We start from the raw sequence: 27,254 nt of genomic DNA on the forward strand, positions 1-27,254 counted from the left end.
AAAGAAAGAAATATTTAAGTGTTTTTACAAGAGATCGATACTTGTGGTTTGTTCTGGTATCAGCCGATATGTGCAATATGTTCACCAATCAATAAAAGATGGACATTTTATTTTAGGTAGAAAAAAACAATATACAAATCAAACAGAAGATGTTGCGCTAGATAAAAACACACTAAATCTAGGTTTTTGTTTCTTTTCTTAAAGAAATATCTGAAAAATTAAATCCTACACTAATGTAGTAATTTGTCTAGAGACGGCTCGGTGCAAATCTGCCATCTGCTGTAGAAAATAGGTATAGGTTAAAGTTGGGCGATAACCAAGACAGTGAATAAATTGACACTTTGAGGTACTATACATGGAAAATAAAAAACTTCACAACTCAAATGGTTTTTGTGTGAGCCATCAAAAACAGCTTTAGTTACTTTTTTCCTAGAGGTATGCACTTTGGCTTCAATTAAGTGTTATAGTAATTGAGAGAGTAACTCATAGGCAAAAATAAAGAAATCAAAAAAATAAAATTGCTCTTGAAGAAAAAAAAAACCACCAGTGAAGGGAGCAGACTGTGATTAATAAATTAGTCCAATCACAACAACATTGGCACAGATAGTAGAAAAGAGAATGTGGAGTCATTTGAAGCTCCACCACCTTAAAGCCCAAGATGCCCAAAAAACAAGCATGTATCCTACATAGATCTCTGCTCCAGAGCATCTGATTCAAATGACTGTAGTATCTATGTGTTTATCTGTGTTCTGCAGAAACGTCTTAATAACTAATTTAGTTCAACACTGAAACAAAGACAGTGAACCTTGAGAAACATGGTAGGGGATCCTTCAAAAGAATCATAGAACACCTTTAGGATCCGAAGGAACCCCAAAAATGTTCTGCAATGAAATTTTAAGATTAAGAAAAATGAGAAATAACTGCAGTGATTATATGAGCTTTTATTAAATGAGCTGGTAGGTAAAAAAACATCTGTGATAATTTCCAAAGACGGCATTAAAACTGAAGCTCAGGTGAAACCTGACAGCAGCAGAAGACCTGAAGCTTCAATGTCTTGATTTCTCATCCTGCAGAAAGAAAGACAGAAAAATACAGTTTGTGTTTTAATCACAAACTGTATTTTTGTGAATAATATTCACTCTTGTGAATATTATTCACAAGAGTTTGAAGCAGCTTGAACAGTAAAATGAGGCAGTAACCTTGATGACGTCAGCCAGCTCCTGCAGGACCCCTTCATATCGCTCCTCCATCCCCTTCAGGCATTCTGGTTTTACTAACTGCTTCTGAATCCCGGGGCTTCCTGCCTCCATCACCATCCGAAGGAAATTATTCTCCTGATGGAGGGAAGAGAAACTCTAACTGCTAAAGAGAAGCATTCACTCTGGTCTGTCTGTTACTGATTGTCATTTCAACCATGGACACTATTATTTTGGCCAGAATTTAAAACAGGGCTAATCTCCTTAGGAACTCAATCATCATGTACAAACCATATGAACCTATTTTAAGTAGGAATAAAAGTAAGGGTGTCCTAATTTATTCTTGACAGAAATCCCTACTCTCTTCCTCCCTTTCTTCTCATTCCAGATCAGTGACAGTACCTGAACTCTGAACAGAAAGGTGAAGGCCAGTCCAGGTTTTCCAGCTCTCGCTGTTCTTCCGATCCTACGTGACGACAGACACCAGGACAAAAACGTGACTTTCTGACAGACGGGGACAGAAGGGACAGTTTGAAGGATGAGACAGCGGAGCAGCTGACCTGTGAATGTAGGTTCTGATGAACTGCGGGGCGTCATAGTTGACCACACATTTGACATCTTTGACGTCGATGCCTCTGGCAGCTGCATCTGTGCTGATCAGCCTGCAGGAGGACAGATCAGGTTAATACAGCAGAGAGGTCATACGAGCTGCAGCACAAACAAAGCAAGACCAGAGAAACAGAGACGTCAGATTCAGGAAAAGTCGCCATCTGCTGTGTGGATGTAAGTGATGTAAAATGGCTGTTTTGCTCTCTCAACTCAACAGGAAGATGAAAGAACTCAACATTAATTGTCAGAGAGCAGAGAGGTTTTAATAACCAGCTGCAGCATCACGACATGGCTCATGCCACCATGTGGAATGAATACAGAACCACCGGCTACTGGAGGACAAACTGACCACTTTTCTCTCACTTACTTCTTCTACTCTAACTTACAATTTTTGATGTTATTTCAACTGTTAACTTTCTGTTTTCTTTCCTTGTTTTTCTCTCCATAGCAGCTAACCCTGGCCTGGTGTTCTGTTGTGGATGTGGTGTCTTCCTGGAGGATGGGATTGGTTGAGATAATGCTGCCAAAAAACAAACATTCTCTCTACTGCTGTTAACATTTTGCATTTCCTTAACACAGAACGTTCTCCTCATCAGTTCATCTGTTTCTGCTTCGTCTTCTCAGACCTCCAGTCAGTTGCAGCAGACGGCAGCTTGCACTGAGTCAGGTTCTGGTTCTGCTGGAGGTTTCTTCCTGTTAAAGTGGACTTTTCCTCTCTAGTCACTAAATTCATAGTTAGCATGAAGACTTGCTGTAAGCGACCGTCTGCTGTCACTGGTTCAGGGGGGGGGGGTGAGTGCTGCATGTCACTGACTCGATGGAGTCTGAGTAAAAACTTTTCCAACTAATCTGAGTAACAAATTGAGCTTAATGAACTGTTTGATAACTCGGATCAATGTGAGACTGAATTGAAACAACTATTTTTGTAAGTGGCATTTGTGGTGAAATGCTGGCGTCGCTATAGGAATAAACTGAATTGACTCGCTCTCAGTTACTGGATCCATTCCCATGTCAGTGGTCCAGTGTGCTTGTGACTCACAGCTGGATCTTCCCCTTTTCAAAGTCCTTCAGGGTCTTCTTCCTCTCACCAGGAGAGAGGCGTGACGAGAACTCGGCCACCTGCACTCCACCAAACAGCTTCACCAAACAGTAGAGTCTGGAAGGCAGATGAGACGGATCAGACGACACACAGAGACACGAGTCAGTCAGTCAGTCAGTCAGTCAGTCAGTCAGTCAGTGAGTCAGTCAGTCAGTCAGTCAGTCAGTCAGTCAGTCCCTCCAACCTGTGTGCCGTCTCTCTGGAGTTGGTGAAACAGAGGATGGGGCGGAGCTTCAGATACAGGATGAAGTGAAGGATGAGCAGAGGCTTCTTGTTCATCGTACATGGAACATAAAACTCCTGCAGACCAAGAGGAATCATGTCAGAGTTTCTTTCTCCAGTTCCAGTTATCGGTTTGCCCGTCAAGTCAAAAGGCGGCGTCTCACCGTGAGGCCCTGGGGGAAGTCGAAGCGCTCGTGTTTGTGGGTGTTCTCTGCTGGCGTCGTGCTGCTGGGGGGGCCGTGAACGGAGCTGAAGAGCTGGGGCTGGTGGAGGCCCAGCTGCTGCAGCTTCTCCGGGTTCTGGGTGAGCGTGGCGGAAAAGAGCAGCTTCTGGAGCGGCATCTGACCTGGAGACAGACTGAGACGAGACGCAGCGCGACGTGAGGACACGATGTAGACGTTTCACTAACAATACGACTCAATCTATTACAGAATGAACCACCAGTCCTCTGACATTACAACTGTTTAACAGCGTTTTGGGCCAAAATGCTCAGGCTGCAGCCGTACATTAGCTTAGAAATCTGGATTGATAAAGTAATCGATTTATTTTATTATTACTTTGAGGTAGATAACACTGGTCAACAGTCAAAAAAAATTGTCTGGGGTTTTTTGATTGTTTTAGGGTCATTTTGATGAGCTGAATCCAAAAGTCACATTGGTTTTGCTCAATCAGGTCAACTTTCTGAACTATGGAGCAACAAGAGCATCAAAATGCAGGACTTGTTCTCCCATCTGGAGGATCTGATCTATTGATTCATCAGGACAGGAAAGAGACGGAGGATTTTACACAATGAAGACCTAATGTTCAATTCACATGTACTTACCCTGATCAGTGTTTATTATCCAATTTACAGAAATTCAAGTTTGTAACATTTAATTAACAGTCTATTAAAAAAAATTCTCCTAAAACCTTGAGATGAGAAATATTAACAGAAATGATCTGATAATGTCACAAAAAATGTCATCAGTTTAGTCAGAACATCAGATTTCTCTAAATAAAATAAAATAAATTAAAACTTGAACTGATTGAGAAAAATTTATGTTATTTTTGGATTCAGAGGAGCAAAATAATCCTAATTCAGTTGAAAAAACATAGATAATTTCCAAAATATATTTTTTGTAACCCCTTGTGATCAGGTGGAAATTGGAAATGATCTTAAATAAACCGAGGCTGAAAATGTCAAGTAAACTTCTTCTTCTCCTCTTCACTGTGTAGTAAGTAGAGTAAAACAAATTAACAGAATGAATTACAAGACTCTCATCTGAACATTCATGACGTTTTAAACTGGAATCTCTGTGGTTACTCTGAATAATCTGTGAATAAACCTTCATCTGAATGCTGCCATGCAGACAGACTGCTGGTGTTGTCTGACCCACCTGGCTGCTGTGATGCATGCCGGCTCCGTCCTCCTGAACAGGGTTCTGTCCTCTGGTCCAGCCGCTGAGCAGTACACCGCCTTCAGCACCTGGCTGAGCCACAACTGGTGCATGCTGTCGATCATCCTGTCGGCCTCGTCGATTATCTGAGACGCAGGCAGAAAAACACACGCAGCACAACATCAGAAACCAAAGAGTTCTGCTCTACGCAGCGAGAATACTGGGATTTTTAGGGACCTACCAGAAACCGGAGATGTTCCAGACAAAAGCCTGGGTTTTTGTTGATGTGATCGACCAGTCGACCTGGAGTAACGACGACTATGTCTGCAGAGCTGCACCTCACACTGCCTCTGAAGCAGACAGCAGGTTGTCGGCTTTGGATTTGCAATACTGCTTTTTTAAATGGGCACTATTGTATATTTTCCAGGCACAAAATGTCATTTTATAGCACTAATCAAGAAGCTTCACCAACTTCAGCTGTTATAAAAATGCTGCACATACCAAACATGATATGTTTCACTTTGTAATAAAACATCTTGAAATTGGGCCTCCGCCTCTTTAAGGAAATCCTACTCTTTCTGAAACTCCGCCTTCAGGAAGTCATCACAACATGGCTCCTCTATCAACTCTTAAACATAGTTTTTACCAGCGTTTCACTGAGCAGTAGCTCCTACAATGAGCTCAGCAGATGAACAGTTCCACCAAATGTTTGCTAATTGCTGCTGGCTAGTCTGAGGAGCTGAAAGGGGGGAGAGGAGCTCTGTGAGGTGGAAGAAAACTACAGAGCTTGGAAACTGCAGCTCAGAGGAGGGGCTTTGTCCTCGAAGGCGGGGCTAAGTCCAACCAGCCGTTTTGTACAGCTGAATGGTTGCCATGGAGATTAAAGGATTTCTCAAACATGGATGAAAGAATCAAGGCAACACTCCAGACATGTTTTGATGAGGGAATAACATCACAACATGATGTAAAGCTAAAAAATGTCAATTTTACAGAACAGTCCCCCTTTAAAGTTACTCAGCTTGAAAACGTTTATTATATTTAAGGTTAAACCAATAAATGAAGACTTGCTCTTAGTTTGCCCTCCTCACCGTTGCTCCGAAAGCGAAGCGCACTCTGCAGCAAACGACCTCTGACCCCCCAGCATGACCACTTTCACAGGAGTTCCTTCTGCGTACGACGCAAACACTTTGAAGACCTGAACCAGACACACATTAAGGTCAGAACACTGTGAGGGTTTTAGAATGTGCAGAAATGGTTAGAACGTTCTGACCTGCTGGGCGAGCTCTTTGGTTGGCAGCACGGCCAGAGCCCGGATCTCACACACTGTCCGCTCCATCAGAACCTGCCAGGAAACACACACGTCGCTGGGAAAACTGCTCCAGCAATGCTTGATCAAAGCACCGCAGAGGAAATGCTGGCTGCTCACCTGAATGACAGGAATGACGAAGGCCAGAGTTTTTCCGCTGCCTGTTGGTGCAGAAACACAGAGATCTCTGGGTCTGTAGCCTCCTCGACCAATCAGAAGTCCGTGCTGAGCGCCCTCCAATATGGCCGGGATCACCTCTGCCTGCACTGAAAACAGATCACAGCAGGGTTATGACTTAGACTGTGAACGATCAGCCACTTTCATTAAGTAAAATGAGGAGGACAGAGCAGTAGAAAAGCTTATGAGGCCTGGACTGAAACATCTGTTCCAGTCATATTGCACCACTTTACCATCACATGTCTGACACTGCTTGATACTTTAACTAGGCCATATTTGGTTAGATTGGATGATTGTACTCACAGGTTGCATTTCTTATCATCATTAGGAGGTATAAAAGGCAAACAGGAAATAAATTAACAGTAACACTCAATTTGCATACAACTTGGTTAAAACAATGTATCTGAGCCCCTGGGGATTCTTACATGGCCACCTTCTCTCTCACTGCAAGTCATTTCCTATCTACAGGGTTGGAGTTAATAAGCAGAGCTATGATGAAGCATACCACAGGCTTCATTGTCAAAGGCTGTTTCCCAAAGTAACCTACAAATAACCCTGGCTGACCCCTGGGTGAATCTACTGTACCTGGAAAAAAGTGCTGGATTCCATTCGCCTCTAGTTTCCTGAGGAGCTGAGCAGAAACCCCAGACACAGAGGAGACAGGAACCAGGTTGCATTTAATGTCTCTGTGAATGACGTCGGGCTCAGCGAGCCACTGAGGCAAGACCCGCTTTGCCTGGAGAAAAACAAAGAATGTGGAATAAATGTCAGGAATCCTTATTTTAGTGTAGCCATGAGGTTTTTCTTCCCTGATCGTACCTTATGGACAGGTCTGCTTTCAAAACCGCCGAGGACACGGAATCCTGTCGCTGGCTCCTCCACTTCCTGTTCCTGCTCTGTTTCACACCTGCAGCTCTCTGGAGAAACAGCTGCCACTGACTGACCTGAGATCCAAAGATAAAACGACATTAATGGAAGAAAAGTTACACAAAAAGTAAGAAGGCATCAAAACATTACTGTGTGACAGACAAAATATTCATTCAACATTTTTGCTGATTTCCTGCCCTCTTGCAAAACACATCTGGAGCTCAGTTTAGTTTTACCTGGTTAAATAAAGGAAAAAAAGTGACAAAAACAACGACTAAGTATTCAGGTGACAACTAACCAGATGACTCCCACATTTCAGTCACATGGAAGCCTTTTGTCATCCTTCCTGTATTCTGACCATTTTTGTTTGCTGCTCCAACCTATAGAGCTGGTGTTAACCTGCTACATTTGGTGCTTCGAGCAGGATAAAGTTCTCAAGATGGACCCAGATGGAGAGACGTGCCCTAACAGGTGACCTTTATGGCAAACATGCTAACCAATATGATCTGATGTCCTTGAAGTCATCTACCCATGTCGTCCCTTTTTAGGGAAATGCTACAGTGGGACACCTACAGCCTCTCACAGCCAGCAGGGGGAGTTCAAACAGCAAAGACACTTCCTGTTTGCAGTGATGGAGTTAGAACACACCTGCTCTGCTGGGAAGAAGTAAACAGAGTGGAGGATTTCACAGCGACCGTTCACCTGAATTTACCTGCTGGGAACCTCAATCCACTCACTGCATCCACAATTGAGCAGGTAGAAAGAGAGACGCTATTCCAAGCAAAGCTGCCTCACAATATAATATTTATTATTTACTTGCAATCCATAAAGTCTCACAATATGGATTGCACAATTATGTGTTTAGTTTATGGCAATCTTTGAAAAGGAATGTCAGGAGTTATTAATGGTGTTTATTAGGGATGCACAATATTATCGGTATGGTATCGTATTGGCCGATAGGGTTAGGGTCATTCGGTCAACATAACTCACTGATATAAAAGGCAACATTTTGTATGACAATGACGTCTGCAGCACAGCACAACATTAAATGTGTACTGTTTGAGGTGATCCCCGCCTCTTGCCCGGAACGTTAGCTGGAGATAGGAACCAGCACCCCTCCTGACCCCACTAAGGGGCAAGGGTGTAAGAAAATTGATGGATGGATGGATGGATGGATGTTTGAGTGTTGTTATTGGCTTAGAGAGAGCAGATGTCAAGGATACATTTGACATTAAACATAATGTAAGTTGAAAGTGTTACATCATTTTCAGCCTCCTTTTTAGCATTTGCATTTGGAAGCAGAAGAAACTGACAAAGATAATGCAGCATTTTAATTCCACAGTAGAGAAAGCCATATAGTTTCAGTAAGTAGGTATAGGAAAAAGTATTGGTATCGGTTATCGGCCAAATGGGTTTTAATATATCAGCATATCGGCTATTGACCAGAAATCCAATATCGTGCATCCCTAGTGTTTATTCTTGTTAGTTCCATCTGTTTATGGCAAAACAGTTGCTAGTAGTTAGTTCCAGTTGGTATGCTCAACAGACATCTTTTAGACTGGGATCTCTTCAACATTGATTTTACATTAAACATTAAATCTACCAGGGCATGTGCGCCTAATGAAGAGAGAGAAAATCCCACCCGATTCCTGACTCCTCTGCTTCTTATCCGCAGCTCCCTTTCTCTTCTTTTTCCCCGAAGGCTCAGAGCTGGTAGAGTCTGCATCAAGCAAAACTCCCGCTGTTGATTTCCTCTTCTTCTTCTGCTGCTGCTGTTGATGCTTTTCACTGCTTCGTGTCTCGTCTTTGGTCTCTGACGGAACTTCCTGCTGCTCGGTTTCTACTTCACCAGTCCATTCTCTCTGCTTTGCTAAACTCTGTCTTTGCTTCTGTTTCACCTTCTGCTGCAGTTTGGTCAGCAGCGCTTGGGAATGGGACACCTTGGAGATGACGCCGTCCTCGTCGTCTCCAAGATACCTGAAAAGATGAATAAACTGATGTTACAACTACTGGCTGCTTTCAATACTACAGACTTATAAACTCTTCAGTAGATCGATATTTGATTTCTGTTGCTTGCAATGTTGTTCCATCTATTCAAAAGCTACAAAACATATTTGTTGTATCAGTTTTTGATCTACCCAGTCCAAGTTGATTTTCTATTTTCTTTTTTAGCTGTTTTATGTGTACTAACTAGAAACTGACTCAGTCTGACACAAGATGCTCCAGGACTAATAGGTTGTACTTACCTGTTGACAAGAAACAGAGACATTTCTGCTGGAAGACCAAAGCATTTAAACTAAAATAATCCTATTCAAACTACCAATAGCGGCGTATGTCTCCTAGAAAAGTCACCAACTACTTAGATTCAACAAGACCCAATACTTGCTCTTCTTTCAAATAGTTTCTGTCCTAGTTTAAGAAAAACGCCGCCATACTTTGTGTTATTCTCATTCTTATTCACGTGCGTCAAACGCGGGCTTATGACGCAACCACGTCCGTCGCACTTGTTTGACGATCTTCTGGACGCGACTAACTGGCTAACCACTAACTCTTGATACTTATCTATTTATTGAGATTAATAATCAATATAACTTCAGCTTTCATGAGACCATATTTGACCTATTTGTGGCATTTGATATTAGAAGACAAAACATAAATAGTCATTCCAAAAATATTACATCCTTATTTTTCCCATTACCGTGTGTGGTTCAGTCCCCGTGATGACGTTGTCCAATCAAATTAAAGCGGTGCATGTTTAAAATGTTTTCTACCATCCCTTCAGTTATTCCGTCAGGTTCCCTGAAGAAGACATGGCGGAGTCTGCTGTTAAAGTTTGTGTCCGTGTTCGTCCTGTTGCTGAGAGGTGAGTTTTCCTGAACCGAGTCACTCAGAAGAAAAGATTCCTTCCTCACCCAAAGCTGACGTTAACTGTGTCTGTATCATGTTTCTGCTTTTCTGTATGACATGTTTACATCACACCATTTTAGAATTTAATAACTATAGAGAAGGTGCCTTTTTTTCCATATATCCCGCTCAGCCGTTCGTGTGAGACGGAAGTCGTTAATAGCTCTGACAGCAGGAAGATGAAGTTAGTTTTAAGTTGGATATTGAATTTTCGCGGCGTTTAGCTCAAGGTTGATCCGATTCAGGAACGCTAACTTCGGCCAGGCGTTCTTTGCTCCCTCCTCTCTCGCCCGGAGGTTCTCGCATAGGGACCGTCAACAAATTTACGATCCAAACACTCCTGAGTGAAAAACAAATATAGATGTTGCCTCGTGGCCAACTGACACAAAACCAATTGTAATTCATGCTACTAGATTTAATTACCAATCACACTCCCATTTCTATCAGTCATTTGAGATTTTAAATCATTTTAATATATATTTTTTTTCAATAGCTTCCATGTCATGTTGACTCAAAATTAGTGTTAAATTGTTCTACTGGACTGCCATGTTAATTCCTGCACATGCACTGATGCATGAGGAAACTGCTGTACATATGGAGGAGATGCTGTGAACAGAAGTATTGATCCACTACCAATACACACCCTGGTATCTATATTTACATCAACATAACCCACATAAATAACTGAACAAATTACTTGCTGTCAGTAAGTGTAATAAAGTAAAGGTTTATGATGTATAAATTAGACATATAGTTGAAACTGGAAGTTTACATGCATCAAATGGACACATCCACATTTTGCTCTTCTCACGGTCTGAATTTAAATTGGACAAAACTTCTTCTGTTTTAAGATTTTTAGAATTCGCCAGTATTTCTATTTGCTAAATATTATAATGGTGAGAAATGTCAGATTTCTTTATGGTCTTTAAAATCAGAAGTTTGCACACAGAATGATTCATTTCTCTTTAAATGGTGAAAGTCTGGATGATGTCATGGCCGTGGAAACTGACACATTTTAGTTATCTGAAGGCTCGCATGTGGAACACGCTGCTTCCTGGTTTGACACGATGAGAAAGTTTAAGATATCAGGCAGGGAATTGTAGAGCTGCACAAGTCTGGTTCATCGCTGGGAACAGTTTCCAGCTGCTTGACGTCCGTCTGTTTGAATCTCTCTGTAGTCATATTTTTTTAATATAATTTTTTATTTTCTTCCTTCCAATTCTTTTCTAAGGGAAGAAAATGCAGCTTCAGAAAAGGCTCAGCCTGTCCAGCTGTTCTGGGAAACTGACAAGAAATCAATTCGTCAGATTGATGATGGAAATTCCAGCAAGTGCTTCACTTTTGGTATGCATCAAATCATATGCAGCGTTATAATTGTGTGTGTTGTGACCCACTAAGATGATTTTACTGTCCAATTTCCTCCCGTTTACAGACAGAGTGTTTAGTGCTGAAGAATCTACAAGCCAGCTGTACCAGGACATCGCAAAGCCTCTGGTTGTGTCAACCGTTGAGGGTTACAATGGTATGTAATAGAAATGAATGTTTTGCTCACTGCTTTGCTGTGAATCCTCGTACTATCAAATCAGATAGTCTGACTCTATTTGCACGGCTTTCGTTGATGCATGTTCTTGTCAGGAACCATATTTGCCTACGGTCAGACCTCTTCGGGGAAGACGTTCACAATGATGGGCAGTGACCGGAACCGTGGAGTCATTCCTCTGGCCGTAGATGATGTTTTCCAAACTATTAAAACGGTAAGCAGCTCCGTGAGACTCGCTGTAAAAGTCGCCATGCTGGTTTAGTCCGTTTACTGTTGGCCGTGCGTGTGACTCTTCTAAACAATCTTTCCTCGTTTCATCCAAAGTTTCCAAACAAGGAATTCCTTCTCAGAGTGTCCTACATGGAAATCTACAACGAAACGGTGACGGACCTGCTTGTTGACAGCTGGAAGAGAAAACCTTTGGAAATTCGGGAAACTATGAATGTGAGTGGGTTAAATGTTTTTGTTCAGTATGGAAGTATTTGCAGAATCTATGCTGCGTCACAGACGGTCTCTGATCAGTGGATCTGTGTTCACTGTGTAGAAAACGGTCTACGTAGCCGACCTGACCGAGGAGCTCGTCACCACGTCTTCACAAGCCCTCGCCTGGATTAGGAAGGGAGAAAGTAAGAGTTTAGGTTACCAGCGGTGAACTTCTCTGTAGCTTCCTGTCAACACATTGTCTTTTTATTTTGTTTGCCTCCAGAGAACCGTCACTACGGAAAGACTAAAATGAACCAGCGGAGCAGCCGCTCACACACTATATTCCGTATGGTAAGCAACAACTCGGCATGTAGGATGACGTGGAGTTTGTTGCTGTGACGTTTTCTGACTTGCTAATGTTTCTCTAGATCCTGGAGAGCAGAGATAGGAGTGATCCAGCATCAGGGGAAAATGCTGATGGAGCCATTATTGTTTCCCATTTAGTATGTTTTAAAAAAAAAAAAAATTGGCTCTTTTTAAATATTTATACTGTTGATTTTGATTTTGGAGAGGCAAGTTGATCTTTTTTTTTTTTTGTTTGTTTTGTTTGTGTGCAGAATTTAGTGGATCTCGCTGGATCTGAGAGAGCCAGTCAAACGGGGGCAGAAGGTAAAGTGGAGTTACCACTGTCCATCTTTATGGTTTGATTTCTAGCTTTAATTTAAAAGGTTTTCTTAACCATCACGCTTTGAGTTGACCTGTCAGTTTTTCTTTCAAATCCACAGGTACTCGTTTCAAAGAAGGATGTAATATCAATCTCAGTCTGTTTATACTGGGACAGGTGATCAAGAAACTCACTGATGAAAACCAGAAGTGAGTAACCATGGCGATTCAGTTTACATCAGATGCATTTAGATTCCTCATCCATTCTCTGAATAGGGTTGTGTTCCAACATTCTGACTCTACAGGTTTGATGATGATTAACTTCATTTATCAGATTTAGTACTTTAAACAAAAAGTAATCATGAAATTGTTTTATTTGTATAGCGATTTTCTAACTCACTTTATATGAATCAGGCCAAATTACAAACGGAACACTTGAGTATATTGAACAAATATTAATAAAATGTCTTTATGACTCAGGTTGTCCTGGTTGTATACCAGCCAGCAGGTCTGCCTTGCAGAGTTGTATTTATCTTGGTTTTTAATTTTAGTTGTTTCAGTTCATATTCCAATATTGGGGGGGTTTGTGGGGGGTCAGGGGTTTACTGTATTTTAAATAAAATCAATACAATTCTTGCATTCTGAATAGATCCTTTATTTGTGAATCCACTAATTGCTGGATTTCTTGTCGATGCTCTCCAGAGGTTTTACCAACTACAGAGACAGCAAACTGACCCGCATCCTGCAGAACTCCTTAGGAGGCAATGCTAAAACGGTCATCATCAGCACCATCACGCCCGTTTCTCTGGAGGAGACCCTCAGTACTCTGCAGGTTTGTCTTCATTTCACAGGTCAACATAACCTTGAACGTTGCCTTTTTTTTTTTTTTTTTTTTTTTTTACATTTACTCTACATGAGACGTTCTACTTAAGTTGTCAGAATGCACAACACTCCAGTATTCAGATGAATTCCTCATGTTCAGTTTGCCAGCACCGCAAAGAAAATGAAGAATGACCCTCATGTGACGGAGGTCTCGGATGACGGAGCGTTGCTCAAGAGGTATCGGAATGAGATCGTTGACCTGAAGCGTCGACTGAATGAGGTTAGAACGATTGGTTAACGTCACCAGGCTTCTCCGATTTGACTCTGATCAAACTTCCTTCTCTGCAGCTCTTTGCTCTGCTTGACTCGTACGTTCGTCTCTTCCAGGTGTCTTCGGTCACACAGACAACAGTGACGGAGAAAGAGGTTCTGTCTCAGCTGCTCCAAGAGAAGGATCAGCTCCAGAGAGAACAAGAGGACCGGATCAGAAACCTGACCAAGCTGCTGGTCACCAGCTCCAACCTGGTCTCTGTTCCAAAGGTCCGTCTGTTATTCAGCAGAGTGCTCTTGCTTTCTTTCTTTCTGTTTTTTCATTCAGCGGAGAGTTGTGTTTTTGATTTTTCTTTTTTTTCTTGAGTTTTTTTGTTTTGTTCAGCAGTCCAAACCACTATCTGTCTTTACCAGTTATTTGTAACTTCAGCAAATAATGTGACGAGTCATGTCTAAAAGATGGAAAAGAAGCAAAAAACACTTTAATTAGAACCACAACTGAAGTGCAAAAAAACGTGTTTTGTTTGCCTGTGTAGACATTGTAGTGGGTGTTTGGGTATTGTCATCCAATATCACATAATGACCTTCAACCCAAACGCAGCAGGCTGCTGGTTGACTGATGGTTCTGCTAGGCTTGTTTAGCATCAGGGTTAAACACTCACTAACATGCCAGCTGTGTTCTGTATCAGATGCCGAAGCGCCGGGTGACATGGGGAGGAAAGATGCTCTACGGCCATCAGCCGGCCTGCGACGACGACGGGATATCTGACATGAACGTGACTTTCAGCAGGAAGAGGAGAGCTGATCGTTTCTGTTCTGGGGATCTAGGTGAAGGTATGGAGCGACTGAAGATGGAAATCTTTCTGAGTGGTTCGTGTGAGATGATGGACTTGGTCTTTACTGCGCTGTAGCTGACGAAGACTTCGACCCTCACTGGGGGATTCCTGAGGAGCCTTCAGACGAGATGGAGATGAGCCAGAGCTCTGTGACTGTTCGCAGCTTTGGGGACAGGTGGGTTCTTCATGAGGTCACCAGTAGGCCTGTCGCAATATAAATCACACAATAACCTAAAACGTACTCAATAATCTTCATCTGTATGGAGATTATTGTTTTTCTTTCTACCAAAAACTGGATGGTAAAAGTTTTCTGTCTGGTGTTTTGGACTCAACTAGCTTCTTTTTTTGAAGGACAATTTTGTTTAGAGACATCATAATTCTTTTTTTTTTTTTTAAATGTCTTCCATTTCCAGTGTTAAATGCTCGTTAGAATTTAAAGTTTATTGCTCTTTGAGAATATGTTCTTGTGTACTTATGCTGACATCACTTTAAAATGACCTCAAAACAACAATTTTATTATAGCAATAATTTCTGGGACAATTTATCGTCCAGCATTGGAACTGTGGATCACACAGTTCCAATGATTATACTGCACATGAACTATTAAACTAAAGGCTAAACTTAGGAATAACTTGTCCCACTTGATAAAAGACAACTAATAAGCTTCTTATGTTTTTATCTCTATGTCCAGTGACCTGGCGTCTCCTGATCAAAGATGTGCACTTCTAGAGAAACTAACCAACCTGGAGCATCAGCTCGAAATGGAGCGTCAACAGAGGGAGGAGGCTGTGCAAAAGGCAGAAACCCTGGACAGCCGAGTCGCAGAGCTGCAGGTCCAGTTGCAGTCTTTGCAGAAACGACGGGCAGCGGAGAAAAATCAGTCGGAAGAGAGGTTGGCAGACCTGGAGGTGCAGCTGCAAAACGAAACCCAGCAGAAACTGGATGCCTCGTTGCAAATGCAAGCAGCCGAGCAGAAGGTTGCCGAGCTGGAGAAGATTCTGCAAACGGAGGCGCAGCAGAAGCTGGAAGCCACAGCCGTGTTGGAGCTCAAAGTGTCGGAGCTGGAGAGGCAGCTGGAGGAGAAGAGGCAGTCTGAATCTGACCAGGTATACTGTTGGATCAGGAGCTGCTCTCTGGAGCAGTAATGTTGAGCGGGTTCAGTTTTTTTTATTTTATTTTTTTTATAATATTGTCTCTTGCTTGTATTTCATATGTTGTATGCTTTTGTAGAAATATAAATAAATAAAAACTGCAATGATGGTTCTGGATATAAAGTGTCCCAGTTTGGGCTCTAATCCTAAAGTCTTGTCTTCCAGATGAGGAAAGGCTTTGCAGAGAGTGTCCAGCTGTGTGAAACCTTGGCGTCAGAGAAGGTAACGCTGACCAAAGCTGCTGCTGCTGCAGAGCCACAACCTCCCAGTGTGGCGATGAATAAACTACAATAGAAGGAATAATTATAGCAACTCCATAGATTCTGCTTTGGACATTTTCTGTCATGATGTTGTGTCCCAATAAGAAATTATGTTATTTAATCTTTAGCAAACTCTTTCACTCAAAGCTTCCAAATGATATGATAATGCATCTAAAGCCAACAATAAGCCACTTTACTTTACTGTCTGAGACTACATTAGAGGAGGAAAACCAAGATGGCCGTCTTGGGGACCTCATTGCTCACCACATCATTCCAACAAGGGATGACGGTGCAGATATTTCAGGTAGGAGGAACCTAAAAGGTCACATGTCCTGTATCTTTTCCACAGGACGCGGTTGGTGCCGAGCGAGACCACCTGAAGCAGGAGCTGGGGATGTTCCTGGAGCACACGCAGAGCCTAGAGAAGGAAAATGCTGCTCTCCTTCAAGAGCTGAAGGAGAAAAAGGATCTGGAAGAGTTCAAAAGTCTGGAGCTGAAATTCATGGAGGAACAGGAGGTAGATTTCAATTGAACGTCTTTATCTGCAATAAAGTAATGAGAAGCAGTCTTTCATTTGGTGATTTATGATGTGCTCAATAGACTGCATGAATATAATCTCACTATTTTGTAATTGTACCTCTTACTGTTTGTTTGCAGAATGAATTGCAGAAGGAAATATCTAGTTTAAAGAAGGCCATCGAATTGTCTGAGCAACAGCGCCTCCAACTGGAGGTAATGTGTTAGTGTGGCTGTGATACTTTGGCACATTTCTCATGCAACTTCTTTCAATATTTAATTTAAAGCCAAATGAACATTACGTGTGTTCACTTTACTCAACGTGATCTCTTTCTGTTATCATATCAGTAGACGTGACATTAAACTGTTAGCTATGTCTATTTTGAACAGTGAGCACAAGATGACTCCATGTTTTTCTGGCTTTAAGCTTTGAGTCTCCAAACCTTTGAAGTAAATGCAGATCCTTCATCACCACTGAGGGTCGGTTCAGACACACAGAACCACTTGAGCCGAGTTTAAAGAGAAAAAGATGCATCCTTTTTAACGTGCCTGTTGTATTAACATTTATATCGGTGCAAAACATATTTATTTTTAATCACCTGCTGATTTTTCAAAGTTTGTTAACTTGGAAACAAAGGAATTAAATTTTTCTAACTATGCTGAATTAAGCGTAACGCTCCCCAAATTCCACCGGCACATCACATGTGGCACCAGTAGAGCTAATCTCTACTGGTTAGCATGGATAAAGGATCACATGTCACTGGCATACAAACCAATGAAGAGAACATCTGCCAAAATATCAACAGTGAAATCTTAGCCTGATTGCCACTCAACACCTGCAAGATTGCCTAGCAACCACAGGCTTGTACATTTTCTGGCACCTGGACCTGGAGGTATTCACCTCAGCAGTCGGCTACATCCAACAGTAACGGGATTTCTTTTTCCCCCCTTCATAAACAGGATTTAGTAGTTGGGTCAGTCTGGGTCACTGGGCCAGGAGGAAATGTTTCAAAGTGATTATTTTCTCTCCAGATGATCCTGACGGCCAGCAAGGAGAATCTGGAGGCTGAGCTGACCGGATCCGTTCTCCAGCTGCAGATGGAAAAGCCCAGCTATCCTGAAAAACACCTGAATGTTTCTTATGACAACGTTGAGCTCAGCGCTCTAGATTATACACTCCCACAAAGTAATGATCCATGAACTGGGACGGGTTTCCATCTGTGACATCAGATGGGGGTTTCTAAACTGTTCCATATTTCCAGATATGTTGGGAAGCGTGAAAGTGGAAAGCGGCATCATCAACCTGCAGGAGGAGCTGGCTCTGTGTGGAGAGGCAGAGGAGGCTCCGAGGGAGCAGCAGGAGGAACAGGCTTCACCTCAGACTCCTGGAGATCAGGTGGACGGCTTAACTCCTGCTGGCTCCTCTGCGGCACCCTGACTGCACCGCCATATAATCTCACATTCTGTAATTCCTGTTTCAGAGTGGAGACCTGACGGGAGAGCTGCAGGATGTTAACAAGACGACTGATGACCTCCAGTCAGGTCAGGCTGCTGAGGAGACGGAGCTGAAGCAACAATGTGCTGATTTAACTCAGCAGCTCGACGCACTGACAGCAGAGCAGAGACGGAGCGACCTGGAGAGGAGCCGGCTTTTAGCTTCTCTGGAAGAGAAAGACGCCGAGGTGAGCAAGAAACCTGGACTCAGGGTTTCTCAGTTTGACTCCATGCTGCAGTTTTTCTGGTTTCTTCATTCTGCACTTCTTCTGTGGTGTTTTACCAACCGCTTTTACGGTGGTTGGTAAAACACTGAGCACGCTCCCTGTGTGTGACGTTATTGCGCCCTCTACTGCGCATGCGGGGCGCTTTCAGGCCGTTTGTGGCTCACACAGGAGATCACACTCCAAATATATGCGACTTGTATGTGAACGACAACGGCGATAAAATAAGACTTGATTAAAGAAAAGAAATCAGCATTGGGTCACTTCAGGCTGCAGTGTGAACACAACTTTAGTCACCATCTTACATCCTCATCCTATGCAGATCAGGGTCCTGAATAATATTGAGTTGTTGGCAGTAATCTTACTCGATTGGAATCTGACTGGGTTAATATGAATGTGTTAACAGCTGAAGGAAATGATTGAAGCCCTCCAGCGTGTAGAAGCAGAGAGAGAGGCTCTGCTGATGGAACGACGTGTTCAGAGCTCTGAAGATGGAAACGCAGCGACTGACGTCCTGCTCAGGTCCGTTCAGGAAGAACTCGGAGAAGAAAAGCAGAGGAACTCTGACATGATGACGGCCTTTCTGGAGAAGGAGTCCGAGTTAAAGGAACATGTGAGTAAAGTGTTGACTGTGCCCTCTCCTCCCTGGCTCAGTGACGATAACTCTTCCTCTAAACAGATGCTGAGGCTGAAACAGGAGCTCCAAGATGGCAGCAGGAGCTCCACAGAGGAGGTGGAGAGGCTGCTGGCTGAGGTCGCCTCTCTGACCGCAGAGAGAGATCAGCTCAAGCAGGACCTGCAGGAAAATGTAGAGCTGGTAAACGAACATGTCGTCTGATTATATCAGCATTAAAACACCTGGCATCTAAAAATAGCTGAGCATGAGGTGCCGTTACCATGACGGACAGAAAGCTGAACCTGGTCTGTTCTGCAGATGATAGAGAACCAGGAGGAGCTGAGGAGCGTCCTGGAGAAGAACCGTGAGCAGGCAAAGCAGCTCAAACTGCTGAAGTCTGAAAACGTCTGCAAGCAGGATGGAGGTCCCACTGAGGCGGAGGCACAGGGAAGTGTGAGTATACCAGACACACACAACCATCTACAGAGAGACAAGCTGCTGAACAGTTCTGTCCTCTTCCTGCTGGTTGTGGGAGAGGACAGAGGAGACTAGGAAATAATCTAACTAAAGAATGAGCAGACAAAAAGAATATAAAGGTAGAGCAGCTAAAGAACTGAACTAGTCAACCTGTTTACTCATGTCAAGTGTTGGAAGATTCTCATAGAAAATCAGACGAGGGTTCGCTTTGCTCACAAAACACATTAAAGTTCTGTTTCCCGTTTGAAACAGATGACGGCTTTAAGCGAGGAGCTGAGGGACACGGAGGCAGAAACAGACGGGCTGCTCTGCCAGAGTGCAGAGGAGCTGCGGGGCAGACTGGCTGCTCTGACCGAGGAGAGAGAGGAGCTGCTGCATGCTGTAGAGAGGCTGAGGGGGGAGAAGGAGGAGCTCCGATCACAGCTGGAGGAAAAGATCCACATGGTAAAAACACAAAGTCATTCTCATGTGGAGACGGTCAAACTCCCTGGAGCAGCCCAACTGCAACAAACGTCATTTATGTTTGGAATAATCCTTCATGTGAGTGAAACCTGATGAACCCAGAGCCTCAGTGGTTCTCACAGATCCTGTTCTTGTAGATGCAGTGTGAGCTCCAGCAGCAGCAGCAGCAGCTCCTCTCTGAAGCAGATCCACTGAAAGACGAGCAGGTTCCACTTCCCTCTGTGTTCTGTCTGGTTACGTCTGCTTTTCTCCCATTCTTCAACCCAAACGCTTTCCTGTCTGTTCTGGGCTACAGATCCAGCAGCTGGAGGAGCTGGAGCGTCTGAGGTCTGTTCTCCAGGAAAATGAAAAGCTGGTGAGCCGTTTCTCTTAAACACACTGGTTGTTTCCACCCACTGAAAGCAGGCGGCAGTCTGAGGGCGACGGCCGAGTCTGACGTTGGACCATTTGTTCTGTCTGACTCAGATGCTTGAGAAGCAGGAGGAGCTCCAGGTGTTGAAGGAGAGCAGGGAGCGCATGGAGGAAGAGATTATGGAGCTGAAGAGTCAGCTGATGGAGATGCAGAGCAGCAGCAACACACACCAACAGGTACAGCAGAGGAGAGCACTGAACAATTTTAGCTCCTAAATATCTTAATGTTAATCTTCTATAAAAAAAGGTCATGTTCTCCCTTTATTTCTCCTTCTTGCCAAGTTTGCTGAGGAGCTGGAGTGTGTGAAAGCAGAGAGGGAGGGTCTGCTGGCCCAGAGGGACGCTGTGAGCCAGCGGTTTGAGGAGGAGCTGGAGAAGCTGCAGAGCTCCCTGGACACGGTCAGTCAGGAGAGAGAGGAGCTGCAGGAGGAGCTGAGACAGAAGCAGGAAGCTGAAATGCAGCTGCAGAGAAGAATGGAGATGTTGGAGGCTGAGGTTGGTGATCAATGGAGATAAATTCTGTTCCCAACTCTGTGCAGCCCTCAGGAAAATGTTTGTTTTTTTTAGTTGTTCTACAAGTTACCATATTTATTTATTTATTTTTTTTCTGTTGACCAGTGTTATTTTTGTAATGTTGGGGTTTCAAATATCAGCCAGTTCCTCTGTCTAGTTAAAGTTTCAGCTTGGTGCATTTTATTTCCCACCCTGACTTTGCAGAGAAACTTGGTGTCAGATTGGAACAGACTCTGACTCTGTAGAGCTCAGATGTGACCTGAGTCTCATTTACCAGAACAAGCTGCTGATGTCGTCCCTCTTTAGTGCATCTCAAACATCCAGCATACTGGATATCTAGTTGAGGTTTTTTTTTAGTGTAAACAGAATGAAATGCAAGCTGTGTCAAACTGCCAGTGGCGGCCATCTTGTCCACTGTTTCTGTGTGAACAGGCCAGGGAGCTGAGCATGTCTGTACAGACTGTTACTGAGGAGAAGAGGCAGCAGCTACAGCTACTTGGACAGAAGGTGAGCTTCATTCCTGCTCTTAGTTCTCACTGACGGGTTTTAGTGTGAACTTTTTCCATCTTTTCGTTTTTCTTTGAAGGCTTCCTCAACAGAAGAACTTCTGAAGGCTCTCCAGGATGACCTGCACCAACAAAGAAACGTGAACTCTGAGCTGAAGAAAACGAGTGAAGAGGAGAAACGCTCTTTGGAGCAGAAGGTTAAAGTCGGCCTTTGTTTTCATCTCTCCTCCAGAGCTGTTCAGCTCCACTAACACTCTGTTTTTTTTTTTTTTTTACTTTACTGTTCTGTTACAGATAACAGAATTATGTAATAACTTGGCAAGTGTTGAGGCAGAGAGAGACTTTCATTTGTCGGATAAAGAGAACCTGCAGAAGCACAAAGAAGAGATGGAGAAGCTGCAGCTCAGCGTGACGACTCTGAGTCAGAAGAGCGACCTGCTGCTGGAGGAGCTGGAGGGGCTCAGGGAGGAGAAGGAGCAGCTTGAGGCGCAGCTGCAGGACAACATTCACATGGTATGTGGTCCATTCCACCAGGGCTGCTGCCATCCTGCAACTTTTAGATTCATTCCTTCTCTGACGCACTTGCATCAAACCTTTTTGACTCGGGCACTTTCAGAGCAGGAATGCATCTAAAAGTTGTGGGATGGCAGCTCTGGAGGAGTCCTGATCTGAAAGGAACTACTAATGGGCTTTAGGGAACATCTCCACTAACTGACCTCTGGTTGTAGGCGTCAGCCTTCCAGGAGAAGATCACCCAGCTGGAGCTGCTGCTGATGCAGAAGCAAAAAGAAAAAGACGAACAAGAAGCAACATTTCAGCAAAAAGTATTTTTGAATTTGGAGTCAAGAAGTCATTCTTGAGTTTAAGCTCCTCCAGTCCTGCCTGGTGGTTTCTGATGTCTGCTTGTTCCTGCTGACAGAGGCAGAACCTGCAGGAGGAGCTGCAGCTGCAGAGGGAGAGAAGAGCTGAGTCTGAAGCTGAATGTAACGCCTCTCAGCAGGTCTGTGCCAAACGGTCACATTCTTGGTTTAACTTTTTAAATTCCCAGAACCTTTACTGCATGCTTCAGTCCATGCATGGATTTAGAGCTGTGCTTTTGGTCGTTACAGGAAAATCATTTGTGGAAAAAGTTCTGGTGTTTGGCTCTTAAAATAATGACAAAAGTTTTTGTTTTATTTTTTCAGCTGCTCAATGAAGCAAACGTGTCTCTGTCAGCCCTGAGACAGCAGCTGAACCACCTGGAGCAGAAGCCCAATGCACTCTGGGAGACTCTGTCACGCCTGCAGGACTCTGCTGATCATCTTGATGTAATTGATGTTCAAGTTTGATTTCATATAGAGGCAATCCGACTGAGCAACATTTGATGCTAGAAGATATTTTCTGATTCTTATGTTCCTAAAACCACACAAATTTGTCATTCTAGGCAACCTTTGGAAAATTCCAACAGTTTAAAGAAAAGTGCACAGAGACGGCCTCTGAAACCTTGGAGAACGTTCTGATAGTCCAGTGTTTCCTGAAGCTTTCTTACCTGAAAGGCCTTCCAAAGTCCAGGCTGGCCGTCTACGGCGACGTTTTTCGGCTGGGATTGCAGACCTGCAGCAGTTTCACAAAAGCTCTTGTACTTATTACTCTTGTTCCTGTTTTCTAGAAGCAGTTTAAGAAATGTTGACCATTTCCACTGGAAACTGAAAATTTCTGCTCTCCTGATTGTTAGGGACGGCTCCTGGAGCATCCGCGTGTCTATATGAAAGCGTTTGAGCTGGTGGTGAATAGAGACCTGGCTGTTTTTGAGGAGAGACGGCTGCAGGACTTGCTGATGTCCAGAGTTGGCGCTCCTAAGTTTTCCGTCAACATTGAGGATTTCCACTCCCGGTGGAATCAGAGGCTCTCTGAGCTTCTGGACAAACGTCAGCTCTACCAGCAGGTAACATCTGCTCCTCTAATGAACCCGTTGAGGGTTATTTAGAAAGTTAACATGGAGTTGAAATGAAGCCCCTTGTGGTCGATGAGGATGCAAAGGATGGTTTATCAGCGCTGCCGTTTATTGAAAAGAAAAGCTAAAGTTATTGGTGTAAAGAAAAATCCAGGAGTCCCCATCTGATCTGAGGAAGTCAAGTTATGCCTGCTGAGTGTGTTGATGTTGTTCACCAATAATTTGATTCTTTTTAACGGGTTCATGGTGTTGGAAAGTATCTGCCTGTGGAGCTGCAGAGGCTCAGCAGTGAGTATAGGTGGAGTTTGTTCTCTCTGCTTTGGATCTACATTAAAAGTGTCCAGATGGTAAAGGCAGCCGTCTGACTGCTGCTGTTCAGCATCCGCCCCGAGTCTGGTGTGGGTCCAAATGACTGCATTCAGCTGTTGGTTGAAAATGAGAGGTTTAACATGTCGCATCTTGACTTACTCTGTAGAAAATGGAGAGCATTTTGGAGAGGCTCCAGACCAACCTGACTTCATACGTCGCAGTTCGACAAGCTGAAGTTCAGGAGAGGCTCAAATTCAACGAGTCCATTGAAGCCGCCTCCAGCCCGCCGGTCATCAGCGAGATCGAGAGAATCCTCAGCCATGAAGCTGAACGGAGGAGACTTGTGGTCCAAAACGGGGTGATCCCTTTACAGGTGCACTTTACTAATAACCAATAATGTTTTGTTTCTTCTAGTAAGAGTTCAAATCCATCTGATTTTGAATATTTCATAAAGCTAACGTTTTGCTACTAGTTCTTTGAACATTTTTTGTCTTTCCTCTCCGACTGGCTCTGGTAGGTCATCAGTGATGAGCTCAGTAAGATTTTGGATGAACTAGTGCAGATGGATAATCAGACAGATGGTCAGCTTACAGAAGAGAGGAGGAAGACTTCATCACTGCTGCAGCAGCTGAAGGGAACGCCTGTGGAACCAAACCTGTCCTCGGTCCAGGACTACCAGCAGCTTCAGCAAGCAGCAGGAGAGCTTACAGTGAGTCTGGTTTATAGAGGTCGGCCTCTTCAGTCTGGGAGGAAAATGCTAACACACCTGTTGGTTATGTGTGTTTCAGGCTCTGCAGGAGGAGCTAGAGGAGGAGAAGGCTGAAGCCAAGAACAGGGAGTCCAACCACAAGCAGACCACTCAGCTCCTGCAGACTGAACTACTGGACACTAAAGTTCTTGTAAAGGACAAGGAGAACGCAATCCTGACCTTAAAGGTCAAACTGGAAGAGTCTGAAGTATGACTGAAGTTTCTCTGTACAGGTCCTGATTTAGCTTCCCTTTGCTAAAGCTGGTTGTTCTCTCTCGTTTAGAAGAAGGCATCACTCAGTGCAGCTCAGCTGAAAAACCTCCAGAGCAAACTGTGTGAGGAGGAGGTGAAGCTGGCCTCCATCACACTGGAACACCAGCAAGAGTAAGAAACCCTGGATTTATCCTCGCTCTTTACTTCAACTCTTAAGTTTTGACTCTGCAGAGTTGAGGAGTGTGTGTGTGTTGAGGTTTTCTTCATTGAAAGCAGTGAAGCCCTTCATAAAGTTGGGAGGCTTTTTTTGTCACGACACATTTGCTGGATTTTTTTTTTTATTTTTTTTTTTTCTTTTTTTTTTGTATGGCATGGAAAGTCGGAAGAACTAGCAGAACATTAAATGCAATCTTGTTCAGAAACGATTTCAGAAGAGTTCTACTCTTTAACACATCTGCTGGTGTTAAAGAGTAGAACTGTCTGTTTGGACTGAAGAGGCCACAGACACTAGTGATGACGGATTAAGACCTGCTTGTTGTTGTAATGTGTTAATGTTGGCTCTGCTTTCAGGATGGAGAAGATGAAGACGGTGCTGAGTGTGAAGGAGGAGTCTCTGAGGAAGCTGAAGCAGGATCTGAGATCACAGCATCAGGGCGAGGAGTCGTGTAAGTCAATCTGTAGAAAATCAGCTCAATTTTTTTTGTTTTATTATTTTACTACATTCCCCTCACAATTCAAGGTTAAATTGAGTAGGAATGGAAGCAAACATCAGTCGTGAATGTTATAACTAGTTCATATTCAGTTTTTCAGAGGGCCACAGGTTTACAAACGATTGTATCCAGTAATCATTGGAAACGTCTTGCTTTTTGTTCTCCGTTTAGTTCTCACAGGGAAGGAGATTCACGCTCGACTGACCAACCCCAGAGGTACGATGATCCAGAGCAGCATTCTGCTGGAGAAGACCAGGCTGGAAGAAGAGGTGAAACAGCTCCGGCTCCGGATCACAGAGCTGGAAAGGTAACGGGATCGATTTTTATGTCCATATGTGCTGTAGAGAACGTCAGAAAGCGGTTGGTTTGGGTCGGGTCCATGCACTTTAAAACAACCTAACTGGAGTTGGGACTTTTGCCTTAGATTGATTTTAACTCTAAACAAGATCTCAGTCAATCAAGTTTGTTTGTACAGCAACAATTCAAAATGCTTTACATCATGAAAACACCTGATGAATGTGAGCAGTTGTTGCAGAACCAGAAGAAAAAACTTCACCAGTGATGCTGGGAAAGTTCAGGCTTCTGACCTCTGACCTTTCTCTCATCAGCTTGGTTTCCTGCCAGGAGGAGGAGACTGCTAAGTGGAAGAACAGAGCAATCAGTCTTAAAGGGAAGAACAAAGCTGAGCAGGACAGGCAGACCTCCCCCTGTACTCCTAAGAAGAGGGCCCTGTCTTCAGCCTCAGACTGCATCTTGTTGTTCAGCCCCACTAAAAAAAGTTACCTTCCTCCTAAGAAAGTTCTGGATTCCCCTCGGAAACTTGTGGCGTCTCCTCGGAAGCCTCTGGTCAGCGCAGCCTCGCTGCTGGACTCTCCCAAAAGCAGCTTTTTCAGTGCAGGTGAAGGTTCAGAGATGCTGACCAGAAACTGTCCCACACAATTCTTCGATAACTCCAGCCTCGGAATCAAAGCAGGTTGGTTCTTGATTCTGATCATCATATTCTGTTGTGCCACTTCCAAATTTTGAAGTAGGAGTCTAGATTTCAATCTGCTTGGGAAGTCTACAGTCTGATCTGCTGGTGTTAAAGTTTTTATGTAAATTTCTGATTTTCATTTTATTGTTTCTTTGCAGATGAACCTGCTACTGAAAAACTGGACTTCTGGAAAGATGACAACTGCAAGACCCAGTGAAATAAATTTGAATGTCTTTTAAATGTGTAAGAAAAAGAATTCTAAATAAAGTTTGTTAGATTAATGCTAAGAAAAGCCGTCTAGTTTTACCTCTGGTTTTATATGTGATTAGTATAACACTGGACATTTATGGGAAAATATTAATACGGGAGCAAGGTGGGAAGAAGGGGTTGTAAACGGTAGTTTCCCGGCCAAAAAGGGACACTTGACAGAAATGCTTTATGCTGCGGTCCAAATTATTGGTACAGTATTTTCACTATTGTTTGATATTTTGTGAGCTCCAAATGCTATGGGCCGAATCGTTAACAGTTGAGGGGAAAAGTGCGCCCTCTACTGTTGAGAACGGTGTATTTAATGTTAAAGTCAGCAGTTTCAGTTTCGTGTTAGGGGCCCGGTAATTGGCCCGACCCCCGGCCCGACGCTGACTTGTTCCGCTAGTGGAATCGCATATCCAGCAACTTGTACCTGAAAGCAGATTTTGAGTAAAAAGTTTGTTCTTGTTGGATAATTGAATTTAAACTAAATAAACCAAACTTCAAAACCCCGTAAAACAAACTTTCCTGAAATGACATAATTGCAGAAGATCTTTTTTATGTTTTGGATGCATTTTTTAAAATGTTTTACGATATTGTTCATATCAATATCGTATCAAACACAAAGAAAATCCTGGATGTTTAGTTATAAAATCTTAAAGAAGAAATTTTACAAATTTAATTTAATAAGAGCCACAAAATCGCTCTTAAGTGCGTACGACTTTGAGCCACAGCTAAAGTCTGTGGAATCTCCCTTTTCCGGCGCAGGAGCTTGTGTTACCTCGTTTTGCCACTAGATGTCACTGCCCCCTCAGTACCGACATGCGGCGGCATGCAGCAGCAGCAGCAGCCGCCCGGTCACGGGGACTCCTGACAGGGACTTCTGCCGCTCCCCCCCTCTGTATATTTCCGTCTATTCCGGTGTTTCCAGGATTCATTCATCTCTGCCAGAGCTGCAGCTCGGTCTGCTCTGACAGCATCCTACCATCCATCCATCCACTCGTCTGTCCACCAATCTGCCTCCATCCCTCCTAATCCAGCGGCGCGTCGTGTTCGGATCTCCATCTCAGAAGGTCAAACGTCCCTTTCATCCACGGAGCCAACTTTTCCTCTTCGTTCCTCCCCTCCTGATCCACATTTTATCCCTTCCTGATCCGCGAGGATTATTTCTCCAGTCCG

The 27,254-nt window shown here is 43.6% G+C and overlaps 3 protein-coding genes across 4 annotated transcripts in view; 2 read left to right on the forward strand and 1 right to left on the reverse strand.

The window, feature by feature from the left end:
* Positions 1-921: 921 nt before the first annotated feature.
* Positions 922-9,330, reverse strand: ddx51 (DEAD (Asp-Glu-Ala-Asp) box polypeptide 51). The gene is made up of 16 exons (XM_008401467.3): positions 9,099-9,330; positions 8,495-8,829; positions 6,805-6,929; positions 6,571-6,721; positions 5,929-6,074; positions 5,773-5,844; positions 5,591-5,697; positions 4,744-4,852; positions 4,503-4,648; positions 3,291-3,483; positions 3,089-3,204; positions 2,845-2,961; positions 1,757-1,858; positions 1,599-1,662; positions 1,200-1,334; positions 922-1,067 (listed from the first exon to the last, which is right to left on the reverse strand). Exons 1-16 carry the CDS (start codon positions 9,119-9,121, stop codon positions 1,047-1,049), a joined length of 1,962 nt encoding a protein of 653 aa, XP_008399689.2. The 5' UTR covers positions 9,122-9,330; the 3' UTR covers positions 922-1,046.
* Positions 9,331-9,433: 103 nt separating this feature from the next.
* On the forward strand, positions 9,434-26,118 carry cenpe (centromere protein E). Of its 2 annotated transcripts, none has more exons than XM_008401469.3 (46): positions 9,434-9,715; positions 10,988-11,100; positions 11,189-11,278; positions 11,392-11,510; positions 11,621-11,740; positions 11,841-11,922; positions 12,003-12,070; positions 12,148-12,222; positions 12,337-12,388; positions 12,505-12,592; positions 13,085-13,214; positions 13,365-13,484; positions 13,592-13,744; positions 14,164-14,308; positions 14,386-14,485; positions 15,002-15,416; positions 15,627-15,683; positions 16,071-16,238; positions 16,379-16,453; positions 17,270-17,423; positions 17,500-17,633; positions 17,719-17,919; positions 18,362-18,568; positions 18,635-18,772; positions 18,890-19,024; positions 19,301-19,492; positions 19,648-19,716; positions 19,806-19,865; positions 19,976-20,098; positions 20,204-20,416; positions 20,867-20,941; positions 21,021-21,137; positions 21,235-21,453; positions 21,669-21,764; positions 21,860-21,940; positions 22,125-22,247; positions 22,364-22,558; positions 22,655-22,864; positions 23,349-23,555; positions 23,700-23,891; positions 23,971-24,138; positions 24,214-24,314; positions 24,714-24,808; positions 25,025-25,160; positions 25,462-25,826; positions 25,985-26,118. In XM_008401469.3, exons 1-46 carry the CDS (start codon positions 9,663-9,665, stop codon positions 26,041-26,043), a joined length of 6,288 nt encoding a protein of 2,095 aa, XP_008399691.2. In that variant the 5' UTR covers positions 9,434-9,662; the 3' UTR covers positions 26,044-26,118. The 2 variants fall into 2 exon arrangements, with proteins under 2 accessions (XP_008399691.2, XP_081459905.1); XM_081603779.1 differs by having other exon boundaries at positions 14,395-14,485.
* A 661-nt stretch (positions 26,119-26,779) lies between these two features.
* The window catches only part of rerg (RAS-like, estrogen-regulated, growth inhibitor), a 36,691-nt gene continuing 36,216 nt past the window's right edge, over positions 26,780-27,254 (forward strand). The window contains exon 1 of the mRNA XM_008401470.3: positions 26,780-27,254. The gene's annotated coding sequence lies outside the window, so the exon portion shown is untranslated.

The sequence above is a fragment of the Poecilia reticulata genome, chromosome 23, assembly GCF_904066995.2.
Source record: "Poecilia reticulata chromosome 23, P_reticulata-male-v2, whole genome shotgun sequence".
NCBI lineage: Eukaryota > Metazoa > Chordata > Actinopteri > Cyprinodontiformes > Poeciliidae > Poecilia > Poecilia reticulata.

What these genes read in the sequence shown, in the direction of transcription:
- ddx51 (XM_008401467.3), bottom strand. Translation starts at nt 9,121, where the DNA reads ATGTCTCTGTTTCTTGTCAACAG. An exon ending in TCTCTGTTTCTTGTCAACAG is followed by an intron (nt 8,830 to 9,098) that starts GTAAGTACAACC and finishes TCATCTTTTCAG; the next exon opens with GTATCTTGGAGACGACGAGG. An exon ending in TCCAGAGAGACGGCACACAG is followed by an intron (nt 2,962 to 3,088) that starts GTTGGAGGGACT and finishes TCTGCCTTCCAG; the next exon opens with ACTCTACTGTTTGGTGAAGC.
- cenpe (XM_008401469.3), top strand. Translation starts at nt 9,663, where the DNA reads ATGGCGGAGTCTGCTGTTAAAGTTTGTGTCCGTGTTCGTCCTGTTGCT. An exon ending in AACGCTCTTTGGAGCAGAAG is followed by an intron (nt 21,138 to 21,234) that starts GTTAAAGTCGGC and finishes GTTCTGTTACAG; the next exon opens with ATAACAGAATTATGTAATAA. An exon ending in CAGCCTCGGAATCAAAGCAG is followed by an intron (nt 25,827 to 25,984) that starts GTTGGTTCTTGA and finishes GTTTCTTTGCAG; the next exon opens with ATGAACCTGCTACTGAAAAA.